We start from the raw sequence: 15933 nt of genomic DNA, 5'->3' as shown, positions 1-15933 counted from the left end.
TGGTGTAAATAAAGACGCATGCCATTTCTGAGAGCTATTCCAACGGGATTGTAACGTGCCTGGATCTGGGAACCTTTCGCTTCTAAGCTGTTCACACATTTACATCCCAATTAGTGGATCTTTCTTTGTTGATTGGATCAAAGCATGGGTCCAGCATCTGCTAAAGGACCAGCTGCTTCATGAATCCTTCCAACAGGCAGGTAGGGAATAGATATAAATAAAGTTTTGTCCTGTTGCTAGCAGGAGAGCTATTAATTTCATGGCCTGAACCATGAAGGGTTTGGTTTTCTTTCCGGATCCTACAGAAATACAATATTTTTAAAAGAGCTAAAGCAATTGGCAGGCAGGGAAAGGTTAGTGGATTTAACTTATTTAACTTATATCTGATGTCAAAGGAAGAGCCGCTACCATGGCAGCATCTTCCTTGGCAGAAGCCGGTTTCTGTTGATCAGAACAAGCCCTTTCAGATAAGTTGTGCCGGCGGAATGGTTGTGTTGCCCTAGCTCTATCAGTGTCATATGAATAACCACATCTGAGCAAAGCTAGTTCCTAAACTACCTCTGCTTCAGGTTTTTAACGGTTCTTAATAAATAGGTTCTGCTCGGTGGTTAGTTGTGGTACTTAGTGTATAGTGAGTCTTACTGTACGGGGCTTCTGAACTCTCCGGCCCTAGAAAGTTAATCAAGTGCTCAAAATTCAAGGGTCTCATTACACACTGCTGTGAAACTCAGTCCCTAACTGGCCAGCGCAGGGAGCTAAAGTCACAAACAGCATCTCTTACACCGGTGTTTTAAGAATGGTACCACAGAGTTAATTTTACAGTAGTTGCTTTATTTTTAATACAAAAAATTACTTCTTAGAGACTTACATAGATCAGGAAATGACGGCAGATTAAGTACCTGGACTAGGATGTAGGACAAACGTACCACAATGCTCCTGTTCAGTCAGTAATTTTAGTAAGTGTGATTTCCAACTAGTACGTTATCCTAAGGTGTCCTGTCCTGCTGTGTTCTCCTAGCTCATAACATGTGGAGTGTAGTTCATCTCTGTCAAAACCGAAGGCTACATGCTCACGGGCCCGGGAGGGTCAGGCTGCCCGCACAGCAGATGTTGCTCAGGTTAGCAGCACTCCGCTCTGATAAAGGCGAGCGTGCTTCATAGGTCTTTGAGGATGATAAATTGATGACTTCACTAATACCAGCCTTGACCCCTTAATGATGAAACGACTAAGCGTTTCCCTGTGGTTTTCTTCTTTCACCTTGGGTGTGCTGAACAAGCTGTGTACAATGCTGCGGTCAAGATGCTCTGGGTGCTGAAGATCCTAGGAGGCATTTTGAGATCTGCCTTTTTCACTTTTTAACTGTGTTATTGCAGGCATAATCCAGAATTTTTGCTGTTTATTAACTAGAATAGTGCTAATAAACTACCCTCTTGTTAGCTTTTGCCTGAGAAATGCACATAAAACTATCATAAATATTAAAATTTAAAGTCAGGAAAAATGCATTCCACAGGGGTCACTCGTAAAAGACCTTATGAAAATAGTGTTCAGATACCAGAGGGTTTTTTTAATCAAAACTGAAATGCTTTTGTGGGTTCTCTGCCCAGGAGATAACTCTTAATTTTCACTAATAATGATTTACATCAGATGATGAAAAAGGTGGTTCCAAGCTCCATTGCATCTCATTTGTTTCCTAACTATGAACAAAAAATAAATTAACAAAAATCTCCATGTGCCTGTTTTTCCTAGCAGAAAAAATGCTGGCTTTATGCTTTAAAAAGGAAAAAGCCTCTGATCGACTTAACCTAAGTGCCCAGTGTTTGCGGTGGCTACTTTCCGATGCTGAGTGTGAAGATGATCCGGCCCAGGAAGCGGTCGCTGTTAATGTTGTTGATAATACCTTTCCCATTCAGACTGCACTGAATATGAACCAAATAATTCTTCTTCACATCTGTAAAGTGCATGGCCACCAGTGGGGACGTATAGTTGACCTGAAAAGAAGGGAGATTTAAGCATAATTTTTGAGGGAGTGGAAAAGCTCCCAGTGCTTTCATGTTCAGTAAAAATCATTAGTAATTGGTTCACGGTTCCCAGGCGTCTGAGTGCGTTCGCCTGATGTCCGTCGTGGTCCCTCGGGATGCTGAAGCTGAGCCTTTCTGTGCCTCAGAGGGATGGGATCACGTTGGAGTTTTGCACTGCACCATGCCTCTTGGGTTGATTAGCCAGGACAAGTAACAGCGGATAATGGGACTCTCAAATACTTTCTGCTGTTCTACAAACAAACCTATGGCTTGTAATAAGAAATCCGTGGTGTTCCTGAGATCTGTGTGCTCAAAGGATGTGCAGACCTGGTGTCTGGGGCTGTCACTCATCCTCAGCCAGCAGCAGTATGACAACAGGAGTCTAGTGCCTGCCTCATCTTTCATTTCAGCTTGTTTTGTGAAGGTGCGTTACCTCCTAACACTGTACAGCCCAGCACAGACTGAAGCGGTGCTGGCCAGCGTGTTCGGAAATAGCCACCGATGGTGGACTGCTCTGTTTTGAGCCACCTGCTCTGAAGTGGTTTTGTCATAGCTTTGACATCCTTTTCCTCTTATGTCACCTAACCCCTGGCTTCCGTAACGCCCTGGGAAAATGCGGGTGTTGAGACCTTCTCTGGGAGTTAGCAAAGCCAGCCTTAGCCTCCAGATGACAAATGAAATCATTCCTGTTGCTGGCAAGGGGGAATCGGAGTCCCCAAGGATTTCCCGCAGTTTGTCAGAGACAGAAATAGAGCGCTGTAATCCCAGTGCCCTCCTGCCTGCATCTGCCCAAAATAGCCAGAAAGCACATCTGTACTCTGTCCAGCAGCTCCCGCCCTCTCCTTCCCAAGGAGACGTAACAAAGATGCCGGAGTCCTTACTTACGTGAGTCATCTTGCCGTAGTAGGGATAATACATGAGATCAAATGTCCCATTTCCAGGGTAGAAGTCCACGGATCTGAGATCGCTCTCATTGCCTTTCTGCGATTGGGAAAAAAAAAAAAAAAAAGGTGCACACATAGCACGTGGGACACAAAATACAGCTCCCTTCAGAGTAAGGTGAAGGAGCTTTAATAGAGGCATCTCTTGCAAATCCACATCAGGGCTGAGCAGCGCGTTTGTTGTGGAGCCAGCTGCTGCTGCAGCGAGCCAGAGCGTAACGGTGCCGTGAGGGCACAGGCGAGGGTTATGGAATTTGCGGCCCGTCGAGCCCTCCCTGCGCTTGCCTACTGCTCTGTCGCTCTCTGAGGGTATGATCCAGCTGCTGCCTGGGCAGTGGGAGCCCTTCCTTCACCCTATTCTGTTGGCTTGCAGGGTGCTCTCCGGGACCGAGGGTCAGGGTGAGGATGGATGTGAGCAGCTCCTGCCTCTTCCTCCCCCTCCAGTGCCAGGCCCTAGCTGGCACCCCAGGGCTGAGCAGAGCGCCGCCGGTGAGGCTGGTGGGAGCCGGCAGCGCTCGGAGGGTGAGGGCCAGGGTGGGAAGCAGGAAACCGGTGGCCTCTGTCATTCTCAGCAGACCAGCCCCCACTTGCGCCCAGAGGCATCGGCAGCGCTGGTCCTGTGAACGTTTGGGGTTAAAATGAGGACAGGTATTGGTGGGGTCCATCTGAGGGAGACATTTGGCCTCCTACGCGCCACGAAGGAAAGCAGTACCTGCACTTTGCAGTCCACGCTCACGGGGACCCCAGCCCCAGGGCGGTAGCCTATGATCTGCAAAAACAAAAGACATCCGTGCTTGTATGAAATGCAGTGCCAAGTGCGTGCTGCCTCCCTTCACCAGGGCTTGAGCTCTTCTACGTGCCAGTCACGTCGCTCGGGACAGGAGTTACGTGCCCCTAGAAGCAGGGTCTGCCAGCCTGCGCGGTGCAGCTTGACGTGCCTGAGAGCGGAGGCAGAGCGGAGCATCCCGAGAGCCCAGACTGCCTGGAGCAGTACAGCCCCTTCCCCCCACGGCTCACGCACCCCCCACGTGTGTTTTCCCAGCAGCCGCCATGCTCTCAGAAGCTTTCAAATAAATTCGATGCTATGAAAACTCCCATTATAAAGAGACTGGGCTCTGAGGTGTGGCCCTAAAGCTCAGTTCCTCCACACAGGGGCCTGGCACAAGACCCTCCAAGTGCTCAGCAACTCAAATCAAGCAAGTTTTGCAATGTTTCTTCTTTATGTTTTCTAGCTGGTATGAGCCAGCAGGTTTTGGGATTCTAGTTCCCTTTTTCCCTGGGCCTGAGAAGTGGAGGAGTTTCAGTCCCTGCATGGTCTTTATCACACTGGGATGCACTGGAGGAAGGAATTAAGACAGCTTTCTCTGTACCCGGTTCATCTTCAGCAGGATGCAGGGCTGGCCTGTAGAGTAGCCAAACGATGGGTCCTCAATGCCAGAGCAGTTCTGCAGCAGTGAGCGCTTGAACTGGCAGGCCTTCTTCTCCTCACTCTCATTGCCCCCTTGGATGAAGTACTGTCCTGAGACACACTCGATATTCTTCTCCTCTTGAACTTTGTCATCATAAGCTGGTGGGGACCAAGAGATTTGTTAACGTTTCTCGAGACCTGCATAGACCCACGCTCTCAGAGTACATCCACATGTCCAGTTGGACAGTCCCACCGGGAAAGGCAAGGCTCCCTCCCACAGAAGCTCCCGTGACCACCTTATGAGCTTCCCTTGCTAGATGGGGGGCATGAGATGCTGAGAGCTATCTGCACCCCAGGAGGAGACCCCTGCACAGTGTGCGTGTGTGCATGGATGCAAACAACTTGCCGACATGGCTCCTGGGGTGCCTAAGAGCTTACCTGTGAGGAAGTGGTGCATGCTGTCCACGTAGGGTTGCCATGTGCTGGGCTGAGAGACGTTGAAGGCAATGGTGAACCCATTCAAGTATGGTCTGATCATTACTCCTGGAGAGGGAGACGGAGCCTGTTAGAGAAAATGTGGCTGGACTGGCCACGGGCTTGGGGAACGCGTTGAAGGGGCCGGTTGCGCTGCGACTGGGCTTGCGGCTGGGCACCAGCACGAGAGTGGCAGCACCAGCTCACAAATAAACTCTCTCCTCGACCCGCTGATCCCTCGCCTCCATTTCACGCCCAGAGAACACCACGTGGGTCAAAATACCCTGGGAAACATGGGAGACCTGGAGGGTCTCAGCAGCGCTGTGGAAAGCGATGGGCTTGGGGCTGTACACAGGGGCTGAGGGATCCCCCATGCTCCCAGCCGCACGACCAGCTCCAGGCAGGGAGCAGGGCAAGGGGGCCTCGTGTTCCCCACCGACATGAAAATATAGGGAAAATGCTGCTTCTGACACAGGGAAAGGAGTTTTGGAACATTATCTTGCCATGACTCCCCCAATAATAATGCATAAAAACTAGTCTTGATTTGCATTTTATTTTGAAGATATGAGGTATAAAGGGGCAGCAACTGAAATGAATATCACCTCTGAAATGCCTAAACTTGCCCATTTACCTTGAGAATAATGATAACAACAATTAGCATCATTAGAATAACAATTAGTATAATTATATGGAATGCTTCACACGGGGCTATTTAAGATGCCTGATCCTCTGCAGAGAACCTGCAGCCCCGTCAGTGCCCCGAGGTAAGTGGTGACACCTCGTGTTACGGAGGGCTGGTTGACCGTAGGTGCATACAGCTCCAGCGGGGCTTTACCCGAGGTCCCTGCAACGCTATTTCGGTAGCACTTTGCTGGGCGAGTGGCAGCAGAGGTGGCCGAGGCCAGGCTGGCTGGGGTACGTACCTGGCGGAGACACTCGGTCCCGGTACGTGGGCGTGTAGGGGCTCAGGGTGAGCAGCATCACGTACATGCAAAAAGCAAACATTCCCGCCAGGCACGTATAGAAAATGAAGTAAAACAGTAAGATCAAGCCTGCAAAAGAGAGAAGGTGGGTTGCTGTTAATGCAACCAGAGCACGTCCAATGGGCTGTGTCCCGCAGGGATGCACAGCCGTGCTCAGCAGAGTGTCCTCCGCAGTTGAGTCCATCGTGGAGGTGGGAGCTCGCAGCCCCCCTCTGCGCACAGACCCTGGCATTTTGGGGTGCAGGACTCTCAGCAGACAGACTCCCTGCCCAGCCCTGGGGCCAGGGCAGCCGCCGTTTGGCTCTGTACCCCTTTTGCTGCACAGCCCTACCCAGAGCTGGGTCAGGACAAGGTCTGTGTGTCCACCTGCCTCAGCCCTCTCTGATCAACAGACACGACCTTGGCTCTTGCCCTTCCGACCCTTTCTTGGCACGGTAACACATCAGGGTACCCAGTGGCTTCAGCACATCCAAATTCCCAATGGGGGCTATGGGGCGATGCTCCTGCCCCGACTCCTGTCACCTGTGCCGCAGGGACACAGCGCTGGGACCGAAGCGAGCGGCGTTGCTCAGGGGCCACGGCACCGCTGGCTGTTTCATAGCCCTGACGTCCAGGGAATGGGTTTGTTTTTCCTCTAGACCAGGCTGAGGATGTCTCAAGAGGCCACGGCCTATGAATAAAACCCAGTGGCTCAGAAAGCAAAGTAAAGCTTTAACCCAAACATTTCCCAGGAGAAACGTGCCGGCAGCTCGGAGGGAGCCCTGGGAACACAGATGTGCGCTCCTGCTGCGCTTCTGTCGGGGCTGCGGTGCTGGGAACCACGAGCCGGGGCGGATGGGACCATCACCGCTGCTAGTGGCACCGCAGGGACAATGTCCAGCCCTGCCACAGCAATGCTGGGGTGGTGCCTCCACTCCAGGCTGGCAGGGCTGGAGCTGCTGCTGGGGTGCTGAGCCGACATTTGTTGGGACTTGGTGCTGCTACCGGTCCCGTTCTTATGTTTCCTGCAATGGAGCAGGAAGCATTGCCACCGGCAGAGCCGAGGGTGCAGCCTTTCCTGGGGGCTGGGGCCTCCAGTGCTGACCCCCTGGCCACCTGGCTCCCTGCGTTTTGGCAGCGCAAGTCCCCTGAGCACCCCCGTCCCTGGGGAACACCTTTAGGGCCATGGGGGAGCAGCCTCAGGCTGGCCAAACTCCCTCCTCCTCACCTGTGAGACGAGAGCGTGAAAGTTCAGCTCCATTCACCTCCAAACGCTCTCATTTTAAAAGAAAACTTGATTTTCACAGTAGCTTCAATGCCTCTCTCCTGCCCCCCTATACGGCCACGTGAGCACACGCGTGTGCAGCCGGGGGGATGCGTGTCCGCGGGGCAGTGGTGTTGCACACCACGATGCTCCCAGGGTGCGGGAGGGCACCGCACCCTCCCCGAGGCTGTAAATAAATAACTTCCAGCAGTAGCCAGCCGGGGCCAGCCGCACAGCGGCCTGAGCAAGCCCTCTCACCGGGCCTTTCTCAGCACCCGGCAGAGCCTGCGGAAACCCAAACCCACATCCCTAAGGACTGTCCCCCTGTGCTGCTCCCGCACGCCACTCTGCACCTTCCCATCCAGCAAAGGAGCAGCAAAACCCGGCTGCCTCCACGGCCGGCAAAGGGCACTGGGGAGCAAACGTGGATTTCAAGGCTTGTCCCAGACTTGTCCTTGCAGGTTTTCAGACTCCTCCAGTGCTCGTGGGCAGTTTCCTTTGTCTCTCCCGACAGTCACCGCAGGCTTTGCAGGAGACCCAGAGCACTTGGCGGAGGCACAAGCAGGCTACAGGGCTCGCGAGCGTGTTGCCAGTGGTGGCTGCCAAGGGCTGCAAACACCGAGCAGCAGCCCCCGATAATTCTCAGCCTTACACCAGTACGGATGCGCATGCGGCGCTGGGATAAGGGTGGGGATTTTCACTCCGCTGCGGGGGCTACGTGCTGTCAGGAGAACAGAGCTGCAAAGGTGGATGGCATCGCATGTGCTGTGGCACCTTGGTCTTGGACCGAGCCCGCAGCGGTGCTCGCCCTGCAGCCACAGGCCGCTCTTAACCAGGCGGGGCACCTCCGGGCTCAGCAATAATTTTCGAAGGCCACATGGATACAGATAAAATAGACAGGATGCTCACATCCCAGCACACCAGCCCCGATAGCACATGCGGGTTCTGCGGTGGGTGCTGTGTCACGCCCCGGGAAGCTGCAGGGTGACAGCGACGACCAGCCCTTCCTGCTCCAGAGCCAGGCTGCACGCAGGCAAGGAGGGCTGCTCGGCCCCGCGGTGTGCGCCCTCCCCAAAATGCCTGCCCCATGACCCCGGCAGTCTTCCCCCACCAGCATTGATGACCCCAAAGCCACGTCCCTGTGGGCTCCTGACATAGGCAGGAGCCGGGTCGCTGGTGGCAGCAGGGTGCATGGCTGCGGCAGACCGACCTGCAGCCCCACGCTTGCTCGGGCTCTTAATTTCTTCCCAGTACACAGTCCAGGCAGCCTGAAATCTTTGCTTTCACATTCTCAGTAAACATTCACATCCAGACCAAGGGTAACTTTCCCAAGGTTTTCTGCTTGTCCTCCTCACTAGATCTTTATTGCTCTGGTTAGAAACATCTGCCCTGAAAATGTGGGATGGGGGTGGCCAGTCCAAGCTATCAAGGACGTTCACAGGCAAGTGTATCCATTGTGAAGCAGAAAAGGCAACGATTCCCGAACACGGGGCTTGAGCAAGGACCTACCCCAGCTCTTGGCCGTTCTCCCCAGGCACGTTTTCTCCTCCGGGTTCCACAGGAACATCTTCATCTCCCCAGCCAGGTCTGCCCAGGTTTTGCTCCCCATCTCTGCCTTGGTCTCGTCCTCCCCTCTGTCAGGATCCTGGACCTTCTCCTCATGCTTATTTTCCTGGAAGAGTTACAGAACACAACCCACACATACAAGCTGAACATCTCATTGGCCAAAAATAAATGCAAAAGCACTTAATAGCTGGAAATGTTTCAAATTTCCATTTTCCCATCATCACTCTTGAGTTAAAGAGAGGCAGTTTTGGCTGTTCTGACTTTAGATCGCTTAGATCCCAGCATCCATTTTTCCATGACACGTCCATCACTGTCGTCACACCGGGTACTGTCTCCTTGTCCTGGCATTTACAGAAACTCATCTTTTTCCACCTGCGTGAACACGACCAAAGAAAACCTGCGAGCTGGGAGGGCCGGGGTTGTTCCCACGCTTCTGCAATGTCTCTGGGCTCAAGTGCACGTTTTCTGTCCAACCACAGATGACAGCAGGTGGCATTACTTACGAGGTCATCCAGTGTGTTTTTCTTGGCGTGTGAGCAAGTGTTTAGTCTTTGGAGAAATCCCTGTGTTGTTATTTTTTTAATTACACTAAGTTCCAGCAAAAAGCATCTCCCTAGGTGGCGAGAGTTTGCTTTTTGCCTCGGTGGTGAAAAGTCATTTGTCTGGAGCTCAGGAACACAAAAGTCTCTGTGCCTGCACCTGGCCAAGACCTGCGTGAGACGAGACATGGCTCGTCGCTAACCCCCCTGGAACTGGGGCAGGCTCTACGTCTCCAAAAGCAGGCAGCGAGGTGGGAGAGGGCACAGACCTTGCTTTGGGCTCGGGGCAGGGCTGGACCAGGTACCGCCGGGGAGAAGGGGTGATGCTGAGATCCGGAGGGGTGCATTGCCTCCCCCAGCTGGGTCAGAGCCATGCTCACCCACCCTGGCATGACTCCCCGAGGCCACCGTGCCTGCTGCGAGCACGGCCCCGCGGCAGCTGCACCGGCATGATCGCCCCATGTTTGTGCCGAGGGCCATGGAAACCCGCCGGCCGCGGCACCTGTTGGAGCCAGGGCCGACAAGCGAGATATTCACACCCCATGGGTCACCCCGGGGGAGCCGGGAAGCGGCCGACAGCTTGGCAGAGAGTCTGGCTTGGAAACACCTTCAAACTGGGGGGCATTAAACTCTGCTCAGACACACAAATACTGCAAAACAGTGACAATGGGGAAGAGTACTGACCCCAAAATCCAAATTTGTGCCTTGGAGAGCCTGGGCCAGACCCAGGGGGCCTGTAAACCATCACCATCCCACTGATTGCCCCGACTGGACCTGGTTAAAGCCCCAGAGGGGCTCTTGTGGGAGCATGCCTGCACTGCTGCCGGCAAAATGCCCGAGGCTGCCCGTACAACAAAGGCGATGCTTGGCCCAGGTCCTGCGCTCCAGGCTGGAGCCCTTCCTGAGCCAGCTCCTGCGTGGCCACAGCCCTGTACCATGCAGGGCTGATGAAACCAGCGGGTTTCGGAGCGGGGAAGCAGCAGCCCCAGCACGAGTCACCGGCAGGGACATGCGAGAGGAGATGCAGGGGCTGCTGGCTCCCAGGACACCCGCAGAGGAACAAGTGATGGAAGAAGAGGAGGAGGAGTTCTCCTTCCTCCCGTTCTCCTCCTCATTAAATAAAAGAGCTACCGGCAGCTGTTCTGGAAACATTTTCTCAGATTGCCAGAGTAGCGGGGACTGCTTGGAGGGATTCTGCACCGATGCTTAGAGCTGCTTTGGGAAAAGCCCTTCGGATGTCACACCAGCTGCAGCTCGGAGGCAGCGAGGGCAGCGGGGGGGGGGGGGGGGTGTTTGCAAAGCCCTCACCCAGAAGCTGCTACTGATGCTTAGAGCTGGGGGGGGACACAGGGACACCCCCACGCCTCTGGCTCTCACCCGGGAAACCCAGCGGCTCTGCCCTGCAGAAGGCTTTGGCAAGGAAGGAAAAGTTTCCGGCTCTCCTGGCTCCGTGCTGCGTATCCAGCACTTGGTGAAGGGTCCCATCCTGTGGGCTGGGAGACACCACGGGGGATTCGTGGCAGCACGGGAAGGCTGAGGGGGCCCGGGCTCTCCCCACAGGCAGGGAGGTCTGTGTGGGGCAGCTGGAGAGGACAGGATGACCCCACTGCCAGGTCCCTGGCAGAGGGCCCTGAGCTAGGGAGCTAGGCTGGGTCTGGACTGCAGCACCTCCCAGGTGTTTTATCTTTGCAGCCCAGGACCAGGGATGGTCTCGGAGCAGTCCCTTGCCCCTGGACAAGGGGCAGGAGGAGCAGCAGGACCTGGGGTAGGAGCGTGCTGGGGCAGGGAGGGGACCTGTTGGGACCCTGGACAGCCCCAGGCTGCTGCCCGCCATGGCAGCTGGGGTGACTCTGGGTGGCAAAGCAGAGCCATGGTTTGTCCCTGGCAGGATCACACTGTGCTGATGGTCGTGGGTGCCCTGAGGGTGGCCAGGGGCTTTCCCCATCCTCACCCTGCACCAGGTCAGCTCCCAACGGCAAGTTCCTCCTGCTGAAGGCCAGGTGTGCAGAGGGTGGCCCATACCCAGGTGTCCCCATCCGTCCTAGCCCCCCTCGCTGCCCAGGGCCACCAGCCAGACCCCCTGCTGCCCCTTCCCCTCCCCGTGCAAAGTGCTTACGCTTTGCCTAAGGGAAAAAGCGGCATTTCCTAAAGCAAAGTAGCTGTATTTATCAGCCTCAAAGCAGGTCCTTGGCAGCAGCCCCCGCTTCGCCTCTCAGAGGGTGGCCAGCAGCCCCCAAAAGACTCACCGCCGTCCAGTGGGGAGTCCTGTGCTGGCCCTCTGTGCCCTCGGTGCTGGCATTCCCGTCCATCTCTGGGTGGGAAACGCAGAGAAACATGAGCATTAGCAACGCAGAAGCCAGAGGCTGAGCCCAGCAGCACCGGCACCATCGTGGGTGCCACGTCACCCTGGCACTCAGGGACCCACAGGCACAGCCCCCTCCCCAGCACAGCTCCCCAGTCCCACAGCATCCCCCAAAAAGGCTGAGCAAGTGCGACTGCGCCGACACCTTTGCCTGTCTGTGGGGAACCACACTGTTTTGCCTCCCTACCGTGCAGGACTTCAGCGTTCGGGAGCGGATCAAAAAATAACTTGCTTTCCTAGGAGGGGTGAGCTCAATGCAACAGGATCCCATCCCGAGCCCCCTGGCATTCGGTGCCCTTTGCAGCACCCTCGCAGCATCCTGCCCTGTGCCCAAGTCCCCACCAAGGCCAGCCAGTGCCGTACATGGGGAAACTGGGCTCTCCGCCCCAGGGAGACCGTGTAGCTGTTAATAAACATTAGCAAATCGCTAGGGCTTTCAATGGCCACATGTGTCTGTCAACATGTGCTTGTCAGTCACAGTGGGGCTGCGTTCGATGCTTGCAAAATCTGTTTTGCAGTGAAGGGGTAGTGCAAGGAGCAGGTCTATATTTATCCCTTCGAATTGAGACAGCGGCTAGGAGCACGCAGCATCAGCTTCCCCGACCCGGCTGTGAGAGCCAGCCGCAGCCACTGAGACAAAATCCAGAGGGACACCTTGCTGTGACACCCTGCGGACCAGGGCCAGGGAGTATCAGCTTTTCCTTCATCAGTGGATTATGGGCACAAGATGGTTCATTAGGGGCATGGGGCGGGGGGGGGTGGGTGCTGGAGTTCCGCTGCTGCAAGGGGCCAGAGTGGTGGGAGTGCTGGGGGGCAGCGGGGGTACGGGGCACTGATGTTGGGCCAGCCTGGCCAAAGCCCTGCCTGCTGCTGCATGTGCAGCAGCGCCTGGAACGGCTTCAGCGGTGTGATGGCGGTGTGCGAGGGCTGCCCATCCCTGGCTGTGCCCCATGCAGCTCTCGAGGAACAGCGTGGCTTGTCCCAGTGCTGCTGGGACTGGCTGTCCCAGCAACAGCTTGGCACCATCCACCTGCTCATCCCCTCGGCTGGCAACCCTTCCCCTCGCAGGAGAGCCAGACCCTGTGCAACGGTGGGGAAAGGCTGCCTTGCCCCATGCTGGGGCTTTTCCCACAGGCACAGGGACGTCCGTCCTGTGCACCCACAGGGCTGCACCGCACCATCCAAGCAGGCAAAGCACCATTTTTAACTTTCCTCTCCTGAGCGTGGCCGAAAGCCACTCACCGGCTGTGCTAATAAATGGGCGCAGCGGGAAAGAAAGAGGTCTGGCAGCTGCCCCAGTCTGCACCGAGTTGGCCGGGGCTGCCGCATGCCTGCTGCCGGGGACGCAGGCAGAGCTGTCTCGGTACCGGTGCCTGCCTGCAGCCGGGCCCGCCGGCAGGAGGGCATGCAGGCAGCCATGCTCACAGCTGGCTCTCCCCAGCTGGGCTGGGGCCTCAGGGCCAGAGAGTTGCCTGCCCAAAGCTCGGGAGGTGGGATGTGGTGCAGGAATTTAACTTGGCCTGAGCACTTGTGGGGCACCAGCAACACCCCGGGGGGCACACGCACGCCGTCACAGTTGTGCTGCCACACAGCTCAGCCCTGGCACAGAGCGGAGGAAGGAGCCAAGACCCGTCCCCTCCGTCACTGGCACGGAGTGGGGGTAACTGAGAAGGAGGGGGCTAGTGCCGGCCCTGCTGTCTGGAGGGGCACAGGCAGTGAGCACAGGGCTCCTCTAGTTCATCCGAGGTAAATAACCGCTCTTTTCTCTGTAGGTGATGCATTCTTTGCCATTAATTGATCTGGGCATTTGTAACTTACCTCTTGCGCTGCTGTCTGTACACTTTCTCTTTTCTCCCAGGAGAAGCTGGTAATTAGGCTCTTATCCAATAAAAGTGTGGGGTTTTTTGAAGCAGAGATAGGACTAGTTTCTTTTAACTTGATGAAATATGCTTTGGCTTGAAATAATTACATGATTTGCACTTAGCATCTCTCAGCCCAGGGCATTAAAGTGATTTACAAGCAATTATGAAGCCCGCTGGGAAGATGCTTTTATCCCCATTTTACAGATACAACGTGGAAAACAGAGGTTGAGTGCCTGTCCCGGCTCCTTGGCTGAAGATGTGGGGAGCTTGCAGGGTCTCCTGGGAGTGCTGCCTCCGTGGGACAGGGCCCAGGCAGCAACAGGCATGGCCACCAGTGCAGAGATCTCCGAGCACCCAGCAGTAAAACACTGGGCCAGTGGCCGTGGCGGGGTGGCTGCCCGGGATTCCACCAGCACCACAGGGAGGAGGGAGATGGGAAGGATGGGGGGACAGAGAGGTGCCAGGGAGATGTTTGGGGGAGGACACAATGGCCTGGGGCAGCGGGGCTGGAGGTGGGGTGGGAGCCGCCGGGGTGCAAAGGTGCTGGGGAGAGGTGGGGAGAGGGCAGGGACACCCAACACCACAGAGGTGCTGAGCCCCTCCGGCCGGGCTGCTGCTGACTGCGGGGGGGGGGTCTAACGCCGGGAACCTCCTGGAGACGGGGCAGGACCCCCATCCCTCCCCTCCCCAAAAAACACCCCTCTAGGGCACCATCGCTCCGCTGGTTTCCAGCAGAACGGTACCAGCTGCGCGCGCGGGCCCAGACCCCCACACGCCGGGGGGGGTGAGCAGTAATTTTACAGCCGCACACATCCACCGGCCCTCCCGGTGAGACCCGGGGGCTCCGCCTCCAGCCCCACCGCCGGGCGGGGGCAGCGGGGGGTGCGGTGCGGTCCGGCTCCGCAGCTCTCGCCGCTCCCGCCGCTCCCGCCCCAGCGCGCAGGCGCGGTGGAGCCGCTGCCGGGGCTCTGTCCGCCGCCGTGGCCCGGCGGGCTGCGGCGGCCGCGGCAGCAGCAGCAGCATGCGGCAGTCCCTGACTCAGCAGCGCCCGGGCGGCGTTGCGCTGCCCGACTCCGTGGGTAAGTGCTCCGGGGGGGGGGGGGGAGAAGGCCCGGGAGGATGCGGGGCGGTGCGGTGCGCGGGGGGCCGGGGGGCGCGCGGCCATTTTGGGCGGTGGGTCCCCGGGGACGGACCGGACCCCCGCCGCCTCCCCCGGCCCCGCTCCCCTGCCCGTCCCGCCGCCGTTTAGGCGCGGTGTCAGCCGCAGGGGGACGGTCCGTTCCCCCCCTCACCGGGGTCGCGCCGCCCCGGTGCGGGGCTACGGCAGGGACCCCCGTGGGGCGGCTCGCAGCCCGGGCGGAGGCAGCCGCCGGCCCCCCGCAGCCCCGGGGTCACGCAGCATCCTTTGGACCGGGGCCGGAGTGCGCGCCCGCTCCCCCCGCAGCGCTCCTGCACCTCCCTAATTAGGTCAGAGAATCCCTCATACCGCTCCGCACCGGCTGCTAATTGCAGTTTCCCCCCCATCCAAGCAGGAGATGGGTCACCCAGACACCTTCAGACCCCCCCCCCCCTCCCGCGGGCCTGCCAGCAGGGCCCGTAATTAGTGTGGTTTGGGTCACAGCTCGCCCAGTGACGCTTTTTTAGCAGAGAAGTGGAACAAAAGGCGAAGGGCTGGGAAGGAGAACGGCTCGGTGCCATTTGCCACCGGTTCTTCTGGGGTAAAAGTTAAAGCTGGCTTCCTTGGACTACTTTGTGCTTTGCTTGTGGCTCCCCCCCCCCCAAAGAACAAGATGGAGAAGTCGGTGCTGTTTCTGTGCCAGCCCATCTATTTTTCTTTGGATAATCAGGAAAAAAATTAAGTGAGTCAAGGGTGGTACAAAGATACATGTCATTGGAAACTTTTAAAGTAATCCAGAAAAACCTGCTACAACCTTGTTTTTAGGGTGGGCTTATATATGACAATTATGATTAACAGGATGTTTCCGAGGCTTAAGATAAAAATGATCTTTCGGAAGCCTATACACATTCTGAATGCCATTTTAGTAAAAGAAATAGCCAGACTATAGATAGCATTAATTTCTTTACTTCTTACAGAATTAAGCACAGTATTTCACACCACCTTGTATACTCATACTGAGGTAAGCACTGCAAGTTTTGAGGTATCTAATTTGGATAGTCACAGAGAAAAGGCCATTACTGTCTTTTAAAAGCAGAGATAGTAAAGCTGTTGTAGCTCCACTTCTGTGTGTAAAGCTGTACCAAACTCAGTAGCAAAGAGGAAAACGATCTAATGGGGAATACTTTCAGCAAAAATTAATGTTGAGAGAGATGATTTTGCCAGGGCAGCCCTTCAGCAGCTATCAGTGGAGATACTGAGTATGAGTCCACGTATGCTGAAGCAGCTGCAGGCAGCCTTACAGGAGTACAAAACCACTTTTTCGATATACACGTAACGAAATGTGTTTTCAGAAGAAGAAAAAAATGGAATTTGTGTCCCAGTACAGAGCTGAAGTGGAGGTAATCATGTTATCTCTTC

At 56.0% G+C, this 15933-nt stretch overlaps 2 protein-coding genes across 6 annotated transcripts in view; one reads left to right on the top strand and one right to left on the bottom strand.

The window, feature by feature from the left end:
* Nucleotides 1-810: 810 nt before the first annotated feature.
* Nucleotides 811-11901, bottom strand: ATP1B4 (ATPase Na+/K+ transporting family member beta 4). 2 transcript variants are annotated; one of them, XM_054839313.1, is made up of 9 exons: nucleotides 11723-11901; nucleotides 11420-11484; nucleotides 8578-8740; nucleotides 5766-5894; nucleotides 4807-4911; nucleotides 4331-4527; nucleotides 3673-3729; nucleotides 2905-3000; nucleotides 811-1989 (listed from the first exon to the last, which is right to left on the bottom strand). In XM_054839313.1, the coding sequence occupies exons 2-9, from the start codon at nucleotides 11480-11482 to the stop codon at nucleotides 1828-1830; spliced, it is 972 nt and encodes a 323-aa protein (XP_054695288.1). In that variant the 5' UTR covers nucleotides 11483-11484; nucleotides 11723-11901; the 3' UTR covers nucleotides 811-1827. The 2 variants fall into 2 exon arrangements, with proteins under 2 accessions (XP_054695288.1, XP_054695289.1); XM_054839314.1 differs by having other exon boundaries at nucleotides 11681-11733.
* A 2355-nt stretch (nucleotides 11902-14256) lies between these two features.
* Nucleotides 14257-15933, top strand: part of TMEM255A (transmembrane protein 255A) — a 28838-nt gene continuing 27161 nt past the window's right edge. The window contains exons 1-2 of one of the 4 annotated variants that reach the window (XM_054839308.1): nucleotides 14264-14476; nucleotides 15492-15535. In XM_054839308.1, coding sequence (XP_054695283.1) covers nucleotides 14419-14476; nucleotides 15492-15535 — 102 coding nt within the window. In that variant the 5' untranslated portion in view covers nucleotides 14264-14418. Of the gene's footprint in view, nucleotides 14477-15491; nucleotides 15536-15933 lie in introns of all 4 variants that reach the window. The other 3 variants (XM_054839306.1, XM_054839307.1, XM_054839305.1) reach the window with 3 other exon arrangements.

The sequence above is a fragment of the Grus americana genome, chromosome 12, assembly GCF_028858705.1.
Source record: "Grus americana isolate bGruAme1 chromosome 12, bGruAme1.mat, whole genome shotgun sequence".
In the NCBI taxonomy this organism is placed as follows: Eukaryota; Metazoa; Chordata; class Aves; order Gruiformes; family Gruidae; genus Grus; species Grus americana.
The sequence above is the reverse complement of the archived record's forward strand: the minus strand, read 5'-3'. Positions and strand labels throughout refer to the sequence as shown.

Bases quoted from the DNA above. Each gene is read 5' to 3' on its own strand.
- ATP1B4 (XM_054839313.1), bottom strand. From the start codon at position 11,482: ATGGACGGGAATGCCAGCACCGAGGGCACAGAGGGCCAGCACAGGACT. The intron at 8,741-11,419 runs GTGAGTCTTTTG...TAACTCTTCCAG, and splicing joins GGACTCCCCACTGGACGGCG to GAAAATAAGCATGAGGAGAA. The intron at 4,528-4,806 runs GTAAGCTCTTAG...GGTCCCCACCAG, and splicing joins CATGCACCACTTCCTCACAG to CTTATGATGACAAAGTTCAA.